At 46.1% G+C, this 20,167-nt stretch overlaps 1 protein-coding gene across 2 annotated transcripts in view; it reads left to right on the plus strand.

Annotated features, from left to right (window-relative positions):
* The first annotated feature begins 16,075 nt into the window (after window positions 1–16,075).
* The window catches only part of UBE2G1 (ubiquitin conjugating enzyme E2 G1), a 40,603-nt gene continuing 36,511 nt past the window's right edge, over window positions 16,076–20,167 (plus strand). The window contains exon 1 of one of the 2 annotated variants that reach the window (XM_077836671.1): window positions 16,076–16,380. In XM_077836671.1, coding sequence (XP_077692797.1) covers window positions 16,335–16,380 — 46 coding nt within the window. In that variant the 5' untranslated portion in view covers window positions 16,076–16,334. The remainder of the gene's footprint in view (window positions 16,381–20,167) is intronic. The other variant, XM_077836672.1, reaches the window with a different exon arrangement.

The following is a 20,167-nucleotide window of genomic DNA, read 5'->3' on the forward strand; positions in this document are numbered from 1 at the left end:
TGTGAAGCAACCTTGTTGTTTCATAAGCTAAAGATGTTCTAAAGCTGAAAGCGATCCATATGCTTGATCCTACAGCTTTACATAGTGACTACGGTATTGACTACAGTGGGACTACCTTTCTGAATAAAAGCTATAAGGATTTACCAATGTAAATGACATGTTAAATGGAGTTGAGTAGGACTTCGTTTATAAAGCCCTGGACAGTCACAGAAGATGAAAATTCCAATTTAGGAATACTCTGATCCTGGGTAAGTCACTTGGCCTCCATGCTTCAATATTCCAGTCTGTAATATAGTGATTTTCCTTACCTTACAGGGCTTGTACTCCTGTGGCTTACTTCACTTGTGTTGGTGAAATGTGTTCAGGCCCATTGCATGAAGATGCTCCTGGAAAAAACAGAAGTTAAGGAAACAAATGTAAGCTGGTGGAGTGATTCAACTGGTTGAACAGACAAATATAACTCAAGCCACCTGTGTTTCTCTTCCCCCTTCAGAGCACAATAGCTGCGAAAACAAAAACACTAATTTTACATGACCAGAAATCAAGCCAAGAAGAACCCAACACTTGAGCATGACCTGAGCACCAAAGTGGCCAGATAGCAAACCTTCCTCCACAAGGCATTCTCCCTTTAGTTCAGCCCCTTGCACTCTCCCCAGTAGCTGACTTTATAGCGTTTCCTTCCCTCGGGCATCTGTGAAAACTGAGTCAGGAGTTACTAGGTCTCGTCTACACTAGAAAAATTTATACTGATTTAACCTTTGGTTAGGGATGCAATTTTTTACCTATATAGTTATACCAATGTAAGTGCAAGAGTGGAAGCAGTTAAACTAGTGTAGCTTATTTTGCTTCCCAGCCTGGAATAAGCACTTTTATGCTGGTATAACTGCATCCACAGTAGGGGGCTTTGCAGATTTAACTATACCAGTATTGTTAAAGTGCAAAATCTTTTCTAGCATAGACAAGGCCTCACTGCTTGCTGATGACCTCTTAGAGCTCTGCTATACAAAGTCATACCCAGAGCCATTGCTCCCATTGGTCTCTGTAGGAATACTCCTTGGTTACAGATTGAAAGATACTAACAAATACCAGGGAAAAAAGTTACTTGCCATGCATAGAAGCTGGCTTTTGTTTTGTGCACCAAGTTTGAGATAAACTGTTGACAATAATGTGTGTACTTTTTAAAAATATTTTTGTTTCTCCAAGGCTCTGTGCTACTGCAATAGAAGATGCAACACATATTACCGTTTTTTAGTGTTATGTAGTCAAATGTCATTCAGACAGAAGATTCTCTATCACTGCAGTTAATTTTGGCCATCTATCATTTTAAAAGCTTCACAATTTATGCCTGTAATGTACAAGGAAGACAAGCACTAGGGCTGTAAGTACAGTTATCTCTAGAGTGCATTTTTGGAGGAGATAATGGGTAACAAATTACTTCAGATTAAAAGAGGACAACAGTCCTAACTACCTAGCGCACTAGTATAGTCTTCTCTTTCTATAACTTTTCCACTTATGACATTTACAGGAAACTACTGCCTCAAATTTGGTGTCTTTCCTGATCACATGAATATACAGCAACATCCCCATTCTACAGAGACTTGAAGAATGCAAAATATTTTAACAAAAGTCCTTTAATCTACACAAAACCCCCACGAGCTAGATAATAATCCCATTACACAGTTGAGGAAACTGAGGAAGAGCTGTTAAGTGACCAGCCAATGACCAGAAAAGGAGTCAGTACCAAAGCCAGTATTTTAACTCCTGGCTCCCGGCCCTCTCGTCAAATCATGAGACCATGCCATATTCTCATTTACAGAAGTGTAGCCTCTTATTTTCTTAAAATGAGAATACTTAAATTTGTGTCCTTCTGACAACATACCAACCTCAGACAAGCCAAATCTAAACACTGACTACTCCATATTTCTTCTCCTGAAATTCACTTGATAGATTGCAAAGTGCTACAAAACTGGATTTTTTTTTAGTTAGACCAGACTCTGTAAGTGAGGAAGCAAAAATCTTCCAACTCACCTAAAAAAAAAAAAAAAATCACAAGGTTACACCCATTGATTAATTAATTCTCACAACACACTTTAGTACCCCCTTTTAGACATGAGGATATGATGAGATGTAATGGCAGGTCCAAGGACATCAAAAGAGTCAAACACAAAATTTCTTGTGGCTATTCCCCTCTAATGTACCCCAGTTTTACACTGATATAACCACTAACTTCAGTGGCATTATACTAGGGTTGTCGATTAATCACAGTTAACTCACACGATTAACTCAAAAAAATTAATCGCGATAAAAATTTAATCACGATTAATTGCACTGTTGAACAATAGAATACCAAATGGAACTGGGGACACAGCATTTCTGAAGAATCAAGACCAGGCTGTATCAAGTTGGACATCTGTCACACAGTCAGCTTATCCTGGTCCTGACATTCCTGGGTGGACCATGTCTCAGTTTCCCCATCTGTTAGTGCTTTTGGTGTAATTGCACAAACTTACCAGTTTCAAGATAAGATCATTCTGGTTTAATGACGTCTCAAACAGAGCTACCGCTCTTAGAGTGTGATTCACCACCACCCAGGGGTGAAAATAACTTGAAGGATTTAACGGTAAATTGGAGTCCTGAGGGGGCGTGGCCTCAACTGAAAGAAGCGATTTAAAGATTTAAAGGCCCTTTCTCTTCCAGTTGAGGCCAATCAAGATTTAAAGGCCCCGTGGCTCCGGCTGTGGCTGGGAGCCCCCGGGCCTTTAAATCACCCCGGAGCTACCAGCTGCAGAGGTGTCTGAGAGCCCCAGGGCTCAGGGGCGAATTAAAGGGCCTGGGGCTCCAGCTGCCACAGAGCTTTGGGCCCTTTAAATCACCGCAGGAGCCCTGCCGCCGCTACCCCGGGGCTCTGGCACCCGGGCTCGGGCAGGGATTTAAAGCCCCGCTGTCGGAGCTCCGGCGGCACTTTAAAGGGCCCAGGGCTCCTGACAGCAGCTGGAGCCCAGCTGCCAGAGCCCCGGGGCCTTTAAATCACAGCTGGGGAAGCTGGTCCGGTCCAGCACAGCATACTGGACCGGCTTACTTTCACCTCTGCCACCACCATAAAATCTCTAGCAGTTCTTCAGACTATCTTCCAATTACCTTCCAGTTCTTCCCCTCAAGGCTCCTTCTCACCAGGAATCTGTCCACAAAGCCTAAGCCCAAGACTACATTTGCACATCATTTACTCCTTCTTGGAATTCTTCTCCAGACTATATTTATGCCTCTTTTTCCTCAGCTCCAAAAATCACTGCTCCTTCCAAGGCATTCTCCATAGATTAACCCAAACACAACACCTATTCTATCCAAGTCTCTCCCAGAGTAAGCATCAGGTTTTTCCTTTTATATCTGGCCTTGCTCCCATGATCAGTAATATAACTCCAAGACTACATTCCCCAGAATTACTGGCCTTAAAGAGATAAGGCTTCACGGCCCATGCCTCAAGCACCTAGCACCCAAATATTGATGCACCCAAAATACGGCAGCTTTTGAAACATTTTGCATCAGTTTCCAGGAATACAATGGACTTTCCCCCTTTCACCAACTTTAAAATTGTGTTTTTCCTAAGGGCACATTTACAGTTACATCAGCCTTTTAAAGGGCTTTAGGCTGCTTAAAACCAAATGGTTGTTTAAGATTCAGATGTTTAATTGATTCCTATCTGTTTTGAAACTGTTTCTCTGTAGAACAGCTCATCTGTAGTTACTGTTACACACTTACCAACATTGTTCAAACCTCATCAAAACAAGGATCAGAGGAACAGAAGAAAAGCTAAAATTCCAAAGCGATAGCTGCTTTAGTTATACCTCGTATATAGACAGGAGTACATATGAAAACAAATTCACCCCCCAAGAAATGTTGAATTCAGTGGAGTTATGCTGCAGATTCAGAGCTCAATCCTGCTTCACTGAAGTCAGTAAAGTTTTTCCATTGACTTCAGACAGGAGCAAGATTTTGCCATACAGAATTTCAGGCCAGAATAGTTCTTTGTTGTAAGTGCTTTTATTGTCAAAAATAATCTTGTAGACTGGGAAAGGAAGGGCCAAAATGCTCTAGGTTTTATACTTTTCTCCATGTAAGGACATGAGCAGGTTTTTAAATAAGTCTAGTGGAAGTAGCAACAAAAACCCACTCACAAGGCCAAATCCTCCAGAAGACAATAGAGTTCACCGGTAACTGAGAGGAGAATCGGGTCCACAGCTACTGATGACTCCCAAATCTATCTGTTTTGCTAATTCAGCAGGTCTGCCAACCATAATCACATAATACATCCATAATTTCCATAACACAGCCCACACATTCAGCTATTTGCCAGCAATCGTGCTTAGATGTTCCCCAGAATCTTATGTAGAGGCTTCCATGGCTCTTTGAAGTAGGTAAGAGCCCTGCAAATCTGTCGATATCCGCAGACCATGTTTGCAGATTACGAATGGATAAATTTTATAGCCAGAGCCCTCCAAATCTCCAGTTATCTGCTTTATATCTGTGGATGCAGATGCGGCTACCCATGTTTGGGGATCATGGATCAGACGCGGATACAGATTTTGTATCTGCACAGGGCTCTAGAACAGGGATGGGCAAACTACAACCCATGTGCCACATCCAGCCCGTCAGCCATTTTAATCTGGCCCTTGAGCTCCCGCTGGGGAGTGTGGTCTGGGGCTTGCCCCGCTCCGGCACTCCAGCCGGGGAGCAGGGTCGGGGGCCACTCCGTGCGGCTCTCAGAAGCAGCGGCATGTCCCTCCTCTGGATCTTACACATAGGGGCAGCCAGCGGACTCCACTCCGCATGCCACCCCTGCCCCAAGCACCGCCCCAACAGCTCCCATTGGCTGGGAACCACAGCCAATGACAGCTGCAGGGGCGGTGCCTGTGGACGGGTCAGCGCGCAGCAGACCCACCAGGCCGCACCTCCGTGTAGGAGCCAGAGGGGGGGACATGCTGCTGCTCTGGGAGCCGCTTGAGGTAAGCGCCGCCTGGAGCCTGCACCCCTGAGCCACTCCCCACTCCAGCCCTGATCCCCCTCCCACCCTCCGAACCCCTCGGTCCAGCCAGGAGCACCCTTCTGCACCGCAAACTCCTCATCCCCAGCCCCACCCCCGTGTCCCAACCCCCTGCTGTAGCCCTGATCCCCCTCCCTCACCCTGAACTCCTCATTTCTGGCCCCACCCCGGATCCTGCACCCCCAGCCAGTGCCCTCATCCCCTCCGACACCCCAACCCCCAATTTTGTGAGAATTCATGGCCCGCCATACAATTTCCATATGCAGATGTGGCCCTCGGGCCAAAATGTTTGTCAACCCCTGCTCTGGAAGTTCAGACTCCCACTTCAAAGGGGGCACTTCAAGAATCTGTGAAATGGTTCACTTCTGGCATCAGATAAGGACCTTGTTATAAGTGGCTGAGTAATTTTGCTTTAGCAGAATACTAGACGGCAGGGCTGGGAGCCAGACAAATACTGATAATCCCTTTGTGGGTTGTGGCCACAGGAGCAATAGAGAGAAGACTGCTTTAATTATGACCTAATCCTACACTCCTTTCTTATTGATTGCAATGGGAATTTTATGAAAGGACTAAGACTGCTGTATTGCCTCCCTCCCAACCCATCATCATCTTGTTGCTCTTCCTCCCAACCCAAGTCACTCCACTCTACTCTTCCCCTCCCCCAAATGTTATTCTGCCAGAGAACCAGAAGAACTTGAGCAGTATGGAACACTGCTATGCTCATTAAGGCATAACAGACTGGTGCCAATTACATTAAATGTAAGACAGAAGTCAATATTCCGTGGGTATGTCTACACAGCAAAAAAACCTGTGAGTCTCAGAGCCCGGGTCAACTGGCTCAGGCTCTTAGAGCTTGTGCTGTGGGGCTAAAAGGAGCAGTGTAAACATTCGTGCTTAGGCTGGAGTCAGTGTCTGAAACTTGGCAAGGGGGAGAGTCTTGAAGCCCAGGCTCCAGCCTGAGCCCAAACATCTACACTTCTATTTTTAGCCCCACAATGTGAGCTTGAGTCAGTTGAACCAGACTCTGAGACTTGCTGCCACAGGATTGTTTTTTGTTATTGTGTAGATGTGCCCTGTGTGTGTTGAGGCCCGGGCGTAAGACAAGAGCCAGTGGGGCACTGGATTGGGAGTCAGACCCAGCTTCTATTTCTTGCTCCAACACAGGCTGCTGTAAGATCTTGGGCAAATCGCTTCAGCACATTGTGATTGTTTCTCTTCCCACCCTTTGTCTATAAAAAGAAAAGGAGTACTTGTGGCACCTTAGAGACTAACCAATTTATTTGAGCATAAGCTTTCGTGAGCTACAGCTCACTTCATCCGATGCATACTGTGGAAACTGCAAAAGACATTATATACACAGAGACCATGAAACAATACCTCCTCCCACCCCACTCTCCTGCTGGTAATAGCTTATCTAAAGTGACCACTCTCCTTACAATGTGTATGATAATCAAGTTGGGCCATTTCCAGCACAAATCCAGGTTTTCTCACCCTCCGCGCCCCCTCCCTCCCCCACAAACTCACTCTCCCGCTGGTAATAGCCCATTCAAAGTGACCACTCTCTTTACAATGTGTATGATAATCAAGGTGGGCCATTTCCAGCACAAATCCAGGTTTTCTCACCCCCCCGCTTTTTTTTTTTTTTTTTCAAAAACCACACACACAAACTCACTCTACTGCTGGTAATAGCTTATCCAAAGTGACCACTCTCCTTACAATGTGTATGAAAATCAAGGTGGGCCATTTCCAGCACAAATCCAGGTTTTCTCATCCCCCACCCCCATACACACACAAACTCACTCTCCTGTCGGTAATAGTTCATCCAAAGTGACCACTCTCCCTACAATGTGCATGATAATCAAGGCGGGCCATTTCCAGCACAAATCCAGGTTTTCTCACCCCCCCCCCCCCCACACAAACTCACTCTCCTGCTGGTAATAGCTCATCCAAACTGACCACTCTCCTTACAATGTGTATGATAATCAAGGTGGGCCATTTCCAGCATAAATCCAAGTTTAACCAGAATGTCGGGGGGAGGGGGGGTAGGAAAAAACAAGGGGAAATAGGCTAATGACTTGCATAATGACTTAGCCACTCCCAGTCTCTATTTAAGCCTAAATTAATAGTATCCAATTTGCAAATGAATTCCAATTCAGCAGTTTCTCGCTGGAGTCTGGATTTGAAGTTTTTTTGTTTTAAGATAGCGACCTTCATGTCTGTAATTGCGTTACCAGAGAGATTGAAGTATTCTCCGACTGGTTTATGAATGTTATAATTCTTGACATCTGATTTGTGTCCATTTATTCTTTTACGTAGAGACTGTCCAGTTTGACCAATGTACATGGCAGAGGGGCATTGCTGGCACATGATGGCATATATCACATTGGTGGATGTGCAGGTGAACGAGCCTCTGATAGTGTGGCTGATGTTATTAGGCCCTGTGATGGTGTCCCCTGAATAGATATGTGGGCACAGTTGGCAACGGGCTTTGTTGCAAGGATAGGTTCCTGGGTTAGTGGTTCTGTTGTGTGGTATGTGGTTGCTGGTGAGTATTTGCTTCAGGTTGTGGGGCTGTCTGTAAGCAAGGACTGGCCTGTCTCCCAAGATTTGTGAGAGCGTTGGGTCATCCTTCAGGATAGGTTGTAGATCCTTAATAATGCGTTGGAGGGGTTTTAGTTGGGGGCTGAAGGTGACGGCTAGTGGCATTCTGTTATTTTCTTTGTTAGGCCTGTCCTGTAGTAGGTGACTTCTGGGAACTCTTCTGGCTCTATCAATCTGTTTCTTCACTTCCGCAGGTGGGTATTGTAGTTGTAAGAATGCTTGAGAGAGATCTTGTAGGTATTTGTCTCTGTCTGAGGGGTTGGAGCAAATACGGTTGTATCGCAGAGCTTGGCTGTAGATGATGGATCGTGTGGTGTGGTCAGGGTGAAAGCCGGAGGCATGTAGGTAGGAATAGCGGTCAGTAGGTTTCTGATATAGGGTGGTGCTTATGTGACCATTGTTTATTAGCACTGTAGTGTCCAGGAAGTGGATCTCTTGTGTGGACTGGACCAGGCTGAGGTTGATGGTGGGAAAAAACTTCAAATCCAGACTCCAGAGAGAAACTGCTGAACTGGAATTCATTTGCAAATTGGATACTATTAATTTAGGCTTAAATAGAGACTGGGAGTGGCTAAGTCATTATGCAAGGCAGCCTATTTCCCCTTGTTTTTTCCTACCCTCCCCCAGACGTTCTGGTTAAACTTGGATTTATGCTGGAAATGGCCCACCTTGATTATCATACACATTGTAAGGAGAGTGGTCAGTTTGGATGAGCTATTACCAGCAGGAGAGTGAGTTTGTGTGTGTATGGGGGTGGGGGGTGGTGAGAAAACCTGGATTTGTGCTGGAAATGGCCCACCTTGATTTTCATACACATTGTAAGGAGAGTGGTCACTTTGGATAAGCTATTACCAGCAGTAGAGTGAGTTTGTGTGTGTGGTTTTTGAAAAAAAAAAAAAAAGGGGGGGGTGAGAAAACCTGGATTTGTGCTGGAAATGGCCCACCTTGATTATCATACACATTGTAAAGAGAGTGGTCACTTTGGATGGGCTATTACCAGCAGGAGAGTGAGTTTGTGGGGGGGGGGGGGCCGAGGGTGAGAAAACCTGGATTTGTGCTGGAAATGGCCCAACTTGATTATCATACACATTGTAAGGAGAGTGATCACTTTAGATAAGCTATTACCAGCAGGAGAGTGGGGTGGGAGGAGGTATTGTTTCATGGTCTCTGTATATATAACGTCTTCTGCAGTTTCCACAGTATGCATCGGATGAAGTGAGCTGTAGCTCACGAAAGCTTATGTTCCAATAAATTGGTTAGTCTCTAAGGTGCCACAAGTACTCCTTTTCTTTTTGCGAATACAGACTAACACGGCTGTTACTCTGAAACCCTTTGTCTATGTCATCTGTTAGGACTCTAAACTCTACAGGGAAACGTCTTAGTACATGTTTATGCAGGATTAGCTCAACAGGGCTCTGATCTTAGTTGGGGCATCTAAGCACTAGGGTGATACAAATAAACAACAGATATTTCAGTGAGGTTCACTCTATTAAGGGATGTGCTGTGGTAGATGCACACTTTTTTCCCTTACAGTTTGCCACTGTGCCTGCTCTCTGCTCTATTTTTCATTGGATACTTCTCCTGCTCTTCCCAGTGGAACATGAACCCAGCAACATTTGAGTAGGAGTTGAACTTTTGAACCTGTTATGCAGGAGTGGGTTTGAACTTAGATAAAATAGTTCTGACCATACTTAGTACTGGTCCTAGGGTCCAGCTTCCCACTTTATTTATAGATCAAGTTTAAGCAGAAAAATAACACAGCTTTTAGACCTTGCTGTGCTGTTATTCAAGCCATGTATAAATCCCTGAAACAGGGTGTTGTATATGGAAGAACCCAGTGCTTGGCTCTATTCTTTTCCCCTGAGCCCTCACTGACTGAAGAGTTTGCAGAATACTTGCTTTTGGCATGAAGCTGAGTATGCTTGCAAGGTTGAGGCCAAATGCTGCCCTCATACTATCTCTCAGAAGAAAATTTGGCCCTTATCACACACACAAGCTCATTCAGGTTTAGTCACTCAGATACCAGTGCTAAGGAATGCACTATAAAAAGGTAAAGGCGTAGAGTGGGCATGCTTACAGCAGTGCAGCAAAATGGTCCTTTCCCCGGTGACTGCTTGGGTACGAGAACCTAAGCCTTTCTAACCATAAGGACTACAGGGGTTTTTTGTTTGTTTGTTTACTATTTATGTAACAAAAACTTCAGATTGTGAGCTGGATGTAAACTGACTCAGTGGTGACTCCTCAAATCTGCAAACAGTCTGAAACAATAAGAGGTATGACATCCTCTCATTTGTCTTAGTGGGATTAAGTTTTAAGCCTAATTATAGTTATCAATTATGCAATTTAAATTTCATTTCATTGATCTCAGCATGCATGAAATACATTTGCATTACAGAGATCTATGCTATCTACTAAGAGTAGAGTGTCATTTGGTGTCATGAGTATACAGAAGTTAGGTGTGGTAAGCACACCACTTTTCCCTAATCTGCCCCCTGCAGATAGTTATCATGGTGCAAGGGAAAGATCATTACCCTCAGCTTCTGACCAAACAATCCTTGTTACTTCTACTAAGGCCAGGTCTATATTACAGTGGGCCATCTTGATTATCACTACAAAAGTTTTTTTTCTCCTGCTGATAATAGCTCATCTTAATTAATTAGCCTCTTACAGTTTGTATGGCATCTTTTTACTATATGTTCCATTCTATGCATCCAATGAAGTGGGCTGTAGCCCACGAAAGCTTATGCTCTAATAAATTTGTTAGTCTCTAAGGTGCCACAAGTACTCCTGTTCTTATTACAGAGTTAGGTCGACGTAAGGCAGCTGAGGTCGACCCAAGTCGAGGTATCTACACTACAGCATTGCTTCCAGCAGTGTAAGTCCCCCACTATACCCACCTAATAAGTCCACCTCCACGAGAGGCATAGTGTTTAGGTCAATGTAGTTAGGGTGGCGCAGTGCCTGTGTAGGCACTGTGCTGCCCGGCACTGAGAGCCCGTATCACAAGTCATCCCCATGAAACTCCCCATGGTTAAGAAAGAAGACTTTGCCAACAACTGACCTCATGGCTAGGTACAGTATGATTTGGGTTATATTGTAATAGGCTACAGAACTGTTCTTGGAACTGCAATCTAGTAATAGACTTGTCAGAAATATGTACTCATGTCTGGATTGACAGCTAGAACAGAAACTTGAATTAATTTAGTACTGGCTTGACTGGCACTGAGAATTAAAGCTTCCTTTTATGCACAGGACATATATAGAATCCATACAAGCTTCACTTATGCTCCCCACAAACATGCCCTATCTCTGAGTTGGAGTGACCACTTCTCAGTGCAAGTGGGTAGTTCACAACACACTGTCTCCAAGTCTGCTAACAACAGTGTCAGTATGTGCTCACTGTGGTGATGGTTTCTCATGATAAGGACAGCTGAAATTTGAACTGCTCTCACACCACCAACTCATTTTGCATATTGTGTACCACCAGCCATCATAATGCTAACTCAAACAGAGTTTAAAAACAACCACCTGTTGGGTAAAAGCACCATCTCCTATTACCACTCACCTGAGCCATCCAGTCACCCCACCCCCCCGAAATCCAGCAACATTTAACATCAAGCAAAAGGTTTCCCATACACACTGCTTTGGGTCAAACCACAGGGACAAACCATCCCGATGAGTCGAAAGAATAGTAAATATGGCAGGCGACCGGCTTGGCTTAACGGTGAAATCCTAGCGGATCTTAAACATAAAAAAGAAGCTTACAAGAAGTGGAAGGTTGGACATATGACCAGGGAAGAGTATAAAAATATTGCTCGGGCATGTAGGAATGAAATCAGGAGGGCCAAATCGCACCTGGAGCTGCAGCTAGCGAGAGATGTCAAGAGTAACAAGAAGGGTTTCTTCAGGTATGTTGGCAACAAGAAGAAAGCCAAGGAAAGTGTGGGACCCTTACTGAATGAGGGAGGCAACCTAGTGACAGAGGATGTGGAAAAAGCTAATGTACTCAATGCTTTTTTTGCCTCTGTTTTCACTAACAAGGTCAGCTCCCAGACTGCTACGCTGGGCATCACAAAATGGGGAAGAGATGGCCAGCCCTCTGTGGAGATAGAGGTGGTTAGGGACTATTTAGAAAAGCTGGACGTGCACAAGTCCATGGGGCCGGACGAGTTGCATCCGAGAGTGCTGAAGGAATTGGCGGCTGTGATTGCAGAGCCATTGGCCATTATCTTTGAAAACTCGTGGCGAACCGGGGAAGTCCCGGATGACTGGAAAAAGGCTAATGTAGTGCCAATCTTTAAAAAAGGGAAGAAGGAGGATCCTGGGAACTACAGGCCAGTCAGCCTCACCTCAGTCCCTGGAAAAATCATGGAGCAGGTCCTCAAAGAATCAATCTTGAAGTACTTGCATGAAAGGAAAGTGATCAGGAACAGCCAGCATGGATTCACCAAGGGAAGGTCATGCCTGACTAATCTAATCGCCTTTTATCATGAGATTACTGGTTCTGTGGATGAAGGGAAAGCAGTGGATGTATTGTTTCTTGACTTTAGCAAAGCTTTTGACACGGTCTCCCACAGTATTCTTGTCAGCAAGTTAAGGAAGTATGGGCTGGATGAATGCACTATAGGGTGGGTAGAAAGCTGGCTAGATTGTCGGGCTCAACGGGTAGTGATCAATGGCTCCATGTCTAGTTGGCAGCCGGTGTCAAGTGGAGTGCCCCAGGGGTCGGTCCTGGGGCCGGTTTTGTTCAATATCTTCATAAATGATCTGGAGGATGGTGTGGATTGCACTCTCAGCAAATTTGCGGACGATACTAAACTGGGAGGAGTGGTAGATACGCTGGAGGGGAGGGATAGGATACAGAAGGACCTAGACAAATTGGAGGATTGGGCCAAAAGAAATCTGATGAGGTTCAATAAGGATAAGTGCAGGGTCCTGCACTTAGGACGGAAGAATCCAATGCACCGCTACAGACTAGGGACCGAATGGCTAGGCAGCAGTTCTGCGGAAAAGGACCTAGGGGTGACAGTGGACGAGAAGCTGGATATGAGTCAGCAGTGTGCCCTTGTTGCCAAGAAGGCCAATGGCATTTTGGGATGTATACGTAGGGGCATAGCGAGCAGATCGAGGGACGTGATCGTCCCCCTCTATTCGACATCGGTGAGGCCTCATCTGGAGTACTGTGTCCAGTTTTGGGCCCCACACTACAAGAAGGATGTGGATAAATTGGAGAGAGTCCAGCGAAGGGCAACAAAAATGATTAGGGGTCTAGAACACATGACTTATGAGGAGAGGCTGAGGGAGCTGGGATTGTTTAGCCTGCAGAAGAGAAGAATGAGGGGGGATTTGATAGCTGCTTTCAACTACCTGAAAGGGGGTTCCAAAGAGGATGGCTCTAGACTGTTCTCAATGGTAGCAGATGACAGAACGAGGAGTAATGGCCTCAAGTTGCAGTGGGGGAGGTTTAGATTGGATATTAGGAAAAACTTTTTCACTAAGAGGGTGGTGAAACACTGGAATGCGTTGCCTAGGGAGGTGGTGGAATCTCCTTCCTTGGAAGTTTTTAAGGTCAGGCTTGACAAAGCCCTGGCTGGGATGATTTAACTGGGAATTGGTCCTGCTTCGAGCAGGGGGTTGGACTAGATGACCTTCAGGGGTCCCTTCCAACCCTGATATTCTATGATTCTATGATTCTATGATTCACTGGTGTTTGTGTATGAGACAAGTTCTGACTTTTGTCTTTATCTTCTTGTCAGAATCTTGAAATTCTCTTTCAATTAACTTTATGACACGAATTATATAACTAAAATTTAGAATAGCCCTGACTATTATTGACATATTTCTGATCTACTCTATCAAAAATCCTCCTTACCTTTAGAGTTTGAGATTTTTTCATTAAAGATTTAATACATATCTTACCACATTTTTAACTATTAACCCACTGACCTGAGAAACATTCAATACCACAGTCTGGATTGGCTAGTCTGGAGTAAGCCTACAACAATGGTCCTGCTTAATAATGGGTTTGCTGAAGTCCTTTCTACATTTAAGAATTATACCAGCACATCCACATTACCTATTATGTTTCAGGGTTACCAGTATAGCAGGCTCATAAAAAGTATTCCCTGCAACTGTTGCAGTATCACTGCATTCTGGATCCCTATCCCAATTCCCATCATAGCTCCTCAAAAGTATCTCATTGCTTAGCACTATAAAGTGCAAAATGAACTCCCACACTAGAGACTTTTAACATAAAAATTAAAAAGAACTGAATGAAACTGACAAAGCGTTGCAGGTTGGGAGCTGTGTGAAATAAGTTTTGGAATCAGAGTCTACATCCCAATGAATGGGTGGCCATTTCCACCCCTCACAATAGGTCTCAGCTCTCCATCCCCTCAGTGTGATTCCCTCTAATGATAACAATATTGGTGAAGGGAAGAAAGAGGGTATATTTCATCTGTGTTGGAAATTCTTGTGTTATCTCAGTTGAACTACATAAGAGGACCAAGCCTTGATCAAAATGATCAGTAGAGCAATAGCAGAAGTAACAGGGGGAGGAGGGGTAGTGCTAGAATGACCAATGCATTAGAGTAGCTGAATTGCCAGCTTTCAGGCCACATGTGGGGTTAGCTTCACTGCAGCATTAGCTTGAGGAGTAAGTCCAGGGATGCCCCTAACCAGACTCCCATCCACACACACAGACATTTCTAGCTCAACTGAAGAGGTGCTTTAAATTTGCTCTAATTGGCTCACTGGGGGCATGGGTTGAAGTTTGAATGCTTCTGAATCTTGAGCTAGTAAAGCAGCCAGGATTCAGCTACTCTGTGCAGCTAATATAACCACTCTGTGCAATTTGACTGGTCTCACTAGACTACCTCAAGAGAAGTTACCTTGGATATAGATGATTTGAGCTAATGCCACATAAGCCCTAGAACTTCAGTGAGGCAGAGTGATGAGATAGGAAGCAATAGTAATGAAACTCGCTGCACGCCTTTCCACTTTCAGAACTCAATGCAAGATCTCCCCCTCTGATGTGGCTTTCCCTTAGTAAATTACTGATTCACACTCTGTGGCCAACCCCAATTCTAGTGCCCTTCCATCAATAAGAAAAGTATTTTCCATAGTACTAGGAGACTTTTTTGGGGGGAAAAGGACCTATTTATTTATTTTAGAGAGCCATCACAAAGTAAAGCCCTTTGCAAATGTAGTTTGCCTTATCTTTGTAGAAAGACAGCTACTTCCTCAGTTTCTCCTCATTAGTTGTGTAATTCAGTCCTCTAACCAAAGACTCTACTTCTTACAGGATTAAATAAACAATATAAATAATAAGAATCCAACAAAACATTTCACTATTCAGCATAGAGGCCTGCACCTCTTCTAAGGGCTCAAACAACCCTTTGAGACAATCACACAAGCAGCTCTTACTTTTTCCAGATTATTTACTGGATTTCTAGCTTAAATCACTTCCCTTCAGACAACTTCCATACTCCCAAGGCCCTTTCCTCAGCCCTTTAATTGTTGTTTTAAATCTGTTCCTAGATGTTTCATATAGAGACCCTACAACCATCCCTATTCCCTTCAACTACAAAGCAACACAATAGATTTTATTTCAGAGTAGCAGCCATGTTAGTCTGTATTCGCAAAAAGAAAAGGCGTACTCGTGGCACCTTAGAGACTAACAAATTTATCTGAGCATACGCTTTTGTGTAGCTCAGAGAGAGCCAGAGCTGGTGACTGAGCTTGTCCTGTGCTACTTCATTTCCTTGAGCTCATTCAGAGAAAGCTCACATCACACAATCAATAAGCGAAAGTACATACACTTTGCAGCGCTCCCACACAGGGTAGAGAGGAAGAAGAGTTTTCTTCTAGCCGCAGCCATTTCCCTAGGCGTTGGCCCTCGCCTGGCCTCACGTTGAAAACCCATGTTATTTTCTGGGGCTTTGGAGGAGGTGGTACTTGGGTAGGCCCAGGGCTGCAGGGGTTTGGTGGATAATTATCTAGGGGCAGCCCTTTTTTGCTGCACCCCTTTGAATAAATCAGTGCTTGTGGAAATGCAGAGTAACTGTCCTGTCCCGTTCCCTTGAGCTGCTGAGGTAGCTCCGCTGGGACCCAGCTCCCCACTGCCAGGCACACATGGCCTCAGGAGGCTGCTGGGCCAGGCTTCACTCAGGAGAGTTGTGTCCCCCAGACGTCCTATCAGGAAGATGCAGGAGCGAAAGACCCCGCTCCACGAGGGGAGGAACTGGGAGTCCTCCTGGCTGCGGGCCACTGCCAAGGCCAACAGCAGCACGAAGCGTGGGCCTTCTCCTTCTTCAGGGTTACAGTGAGGGCCATCGCCTGACCTTCTCAAAATGGCGGCGGGGGTGGATCCACCTGGACCCCCTCCCCAAGATGGCGACGCGGGGCGGCCGGCCGCCGGAGCCCGGTTGTGGGGAGTGCGCTTGCGCGCCGGGGCCTGGAGTGCAGTGAAATTCCGGGAGGGCGGGGGGAGGTGGCGAGTGAGCGGCAGACACGGAGCGACGGGCTTAAGCCCCGGTTAGGGACCCTGTGTGCTACGGCGGCGCCCGACGCGGAGCCAGACCCCGGGGGGGCCAGGAGCGGGCGGCGTGAGGGGGACTCGCCGCCGCCGGCCAGTTCGTTCGCCGCCGCAGCCTCGCCGCCGCTCGGACTCCCTCCCCGGGCAGAGAGGGGGAGAATGACGGAGCTCCAGTCCGCCCTGCTACTGCGGAGGCAACTAGCAGGTAGCCGGGCTGGGGGCGGCGGGCCGGGAGCCCTGCTCAGGGGGGCAAGCTGCGGCGGGCCTGGGGCGGACGGGAGCTGGCGGTGGGGGGCGGGAGTATGAGGGCGGCGGGTGAGGAGGGGAGGGGTAAGTTACGGGCCGCCTGTGTGGACAGGCGTGGGGGGGGGAGGAGGGCAGATTGGGGCACCCCTTCCCCCCCCCTCCCCACGCCGGGAGCTGAGGGAAGTAGGCCGCCGGGAGGAGGAGGGGAGCTGCGTGGGGATCCAGCGGAGGGGAGCTGCGTGGTGGAAGCGGGGGAGGGGCTCAGACTGGGGTGCTTGGGGGGGCTGGAGGTCGCTGTCGGGCGCGTTGGAATCTTCCCCCCCCAGGTGGTAGGCGGATGGGGGGGGTGTCTCCTTGTGCTCTCTCGGGGCGGGGCCTAAAGAGGATTTGAGGGATTCCCTTCTGCTCCCCCCTGTGAACGTACCCAGGGTCTCCCCCCCCTGCTAGGTTGGGGTGCTGCTCGGCAACAAAGCTCCAGGAGGCGATCGCTTGGCTTGTCTGTGTGGGGCTGAGTCCCCGTTCCTCCCCCCCCCACCCCTTACGGGGAGGATCTGAGGGGCTGCAGCTGTCACAGCCCCTCTTTCCCCCGGAGCAGCGGGCATGGCTCTCCCCCCGCTGCGGGGAAGGGTGGGCATCTTCCTCCTCCCTTCTTTTGTCTTAAGCTCTAAAGTAGGAGGCTCGGGGGAAAGCGGGGGTGGGGGGTGGGATGGATCTGACAAGCCGGGGTCTGGGCTGGAGGCGTGTGGGTGCCAAGTGAGGGTTGGGGGCGCGGGATGGAAGAAGATAGCGAGCTCCGGCTCTGCCCCAGGTGTCTTGGGGGAGGGGAGACGATAGAAAAGGTCGGGGTCGCTGCTTGATTCACTTTCTGACTCGCGTCTGGATCTCCCCTCCCCCTTCCTTTGTCCCTGGCCTGACCAGCCTTGCATGGCTAGCCCAGTGTGCCTCAGCCACTGCTGCTGATACAAGGGGACCTGGCTCGGCTCGGCCTGTCCCGGCGGCAGCGCCGAGCATGCGCGGGGCCGCCCGGGCGGCTGGCCTCACAATGCAGCTCCATGTGCAGCTCGCTGCCAGATTTAAAGAGAAATGATCCAGCAGTTGTGGCTGTGTCGGCTGCAGCAAGCAGCGTGTCATTTTCGCTCTTCTCCCTCCCTTACGGAGCACAGGCTCCCCCTTTCTAGTTTCCTGCTACCAGAATGAAGTAATCATCTTTAAAAACAGATTTACCCGGTATTTGACTAAGGTGTTAGTCAGACCTAATGGCCTTCCTCTTGTCTTGTGCAAAAAAAAAAAAAAATTGCTTCACATCATAAGGAAATATATGGCACTAAGTATAACTAAACTCTGACAAAGGAGGCTTTAGAGAGTGGAGGAGTTGCACAGGGGAAGGAGTCATTCAGTGACAATGGAAACCAAAGTGTAGCTCTAGTGTCAGAGGAATTACTGGAATTAGACTTGGGGGAGAAAAAGCAGTAGAAATCATAGTGTACCAGGGCAGTCCTTCTTTAGCAGAATGAGGGAGCAAGATGACCTGTAGCTTTCTTCCAGTATTAATGCCTAGCTTGTGACATTAAACAATTTTTAGAACGTTGTTTTATATAAAAATTTTTAAAATGCAACTTCCTGCTTGGTGTGTCTAGCTTTTAGTGGGTATGTCTAAGTTGCAAAAGAATGTGTGAATTCGGGTTAGCTAATGTGAACTAAAACTAGGGTGACCAGATAGCAAGTGTGGAAAATCGGGCAACTTTTTTGGGGGATGGGCCGGAGGGGTTTAGTTGCATGTATGACAAAGCCCCTAATATTGGGAGAGTCCCAATAATATTGGCATGTCTGGTCATCCAAGTTAAAATAACAGTGAAAACCAGGCTTTTAATTCAGGTTAGCAACTAGAGTTCAACCCCTGGCTCCTCTAAAGTTTGAACTCCAGCTGCTAAGCAGATTAAAAACCAAGTTCCTGTGTGTTCACTGATTTAATGAATCCTGTCTGTCTGGTAAACTACACATGTGTAACAGTGTAAACTAGTATATAATTTCTAAAAGACGGTGTGAAAAAAAAGTTGTAAGGAAGGTGTCCAGTGCATAATGTGGCTAAAACTAAGTGTTAGCAATAGCAATGTTAAATGTGTATCTGTTCCCTTTCGTGGTACTGAAAATCTTACGGTGTCTACACTCAGTGTGAGTGCCTGCTGAGATACATTAATCTTGATAGGTATAGACTTGTCCAGAAGTCCTATAGCTCCTTAGAAGGGCTTAGTAGTTCCTATCTTTTTGTGTATAGGCATTGAGTGTATGCAGTGAAAGTGGTCTATTTTGTAGTAATTGCGAAGCTCAGTAACTGCAATAAAAACTTGTTAGGTTGAGAATTCTCCAACTTTCTGCTTCGAGTCACTGATGCTTACCTGACAAAATGAATAATCAAATGCCTCAAACATGGCTTATGATCACAAACCAAAATTTCTTGGTTCTATATTATGTAACTTAAGAGTTACAAGACCAAATGATGGCCTAAATCAATAGACACAGTACCTTACTATTTTGATGGCATTACTCCTGAAGGTTGCATAATTTGATATTGGATTTCTTGAAAGAATGGTAAAGAAACTATGTAGATTTGATTTCTGTAAGGAGTCTCTGAAATCCTGGGTCGCTCCAGCATAAGGCTAACAAGAAAAAGTTTGGGTAACTTCAGAGAATGGACACTTGAGCATACAGGTAGAATTGGTTTCAGTGCTTTGGGCTTCGCTTTCATGCCCTTTCTGTTGATGAACTCCTGCTTATTTGAAACTTCCGTCTTTAAAAAGATGGCTAGGGAGACAACTTTAAAACTTGTCACCATTGCCATCACTAATTCAACAGTATTGGGAGTAACTGCAAATTCTCTGTAATGGTACTTGGAACAGATCTAACCCACAGTGTTATGATACAGCTGGTAGCTCTTCCCCACATGGGTTCCCACTGTAGGATTCTGTGGCGCTGAACCTATGGTAAATGTCTAAATCTTCGGGAGGTAGAAGGGGGAGGTAAAGGAACCTTGGAGTCTTCGAAGTACTACTACTTTGGGTGATTATCATTTTGACAAGTAGGACACTTCTCCACATTTTTGATAGCATGGATGGGATTTCTAAAAAGCAAATTGAGCAGAAACTTGAGACTCTCAGACAGTGCTCTTTGATAGCAGGCCACTTGAAATCCTAATGCAGAGAGGTTGGACTTTATTTGTCTGTCATCTGACCCACTGTTGGCTGCCTCCTTCCAAGTCTCAGTTTCATTTTTTCACACCACAATATTTGCTGTACCTCCAAACAAAATGTAACATACTAATGTTCTGATATTACTGTTTGCTTCTGGTGGGACTAATACTTCACACTCAGTGCTATGCATAGTAGGAAGGCTGGTGAGTCACAGGATGGGATTAAGGGCAGGGGCTGAGTAAAGACAGCAAATACATGTCTGAGATGCTTTTTGTGATCAAAGTTTGATTAAAGTAGCTCTAGATCATACTCGTATCCTTTTAAGTAGTGGTACCTGAGCACAGGAGGTCTGAATCAGAGCTGTTAAACTTGGAGCAAGGGGTGAGTGAGGTAGGAGAACTGAAGGTAGAGAAACAATTAGTGGATCTAAGAGCCATTAGTAGGGCAAGGAGTGGGATAGAGATTAACTGTGTTCTCCAATGTAGTTAGGCGAGAGAGAAGTGAGGTCCTAGATAGCAATTATAAGCCCCTAGGATTCTTCTTAGTACCCATCCCATT

The sequence above is a fragment of the Eretmochelys imbricata genome, chromosome 17, assembly GCF_965152235.1.
Source record: "Eretmochelys imbricata isolate rEreImb1 chromosome 17, rEreImb1.hap1, whole genome shotgun sequence".
In the NCBI taxonomy this organism is placed as follows: domain Eukaryota; kingdom Metazoa; phylum Chordata; order Testudines; family Cheloniidae; genus Eretmochelys; species Eretmochelys imbricata.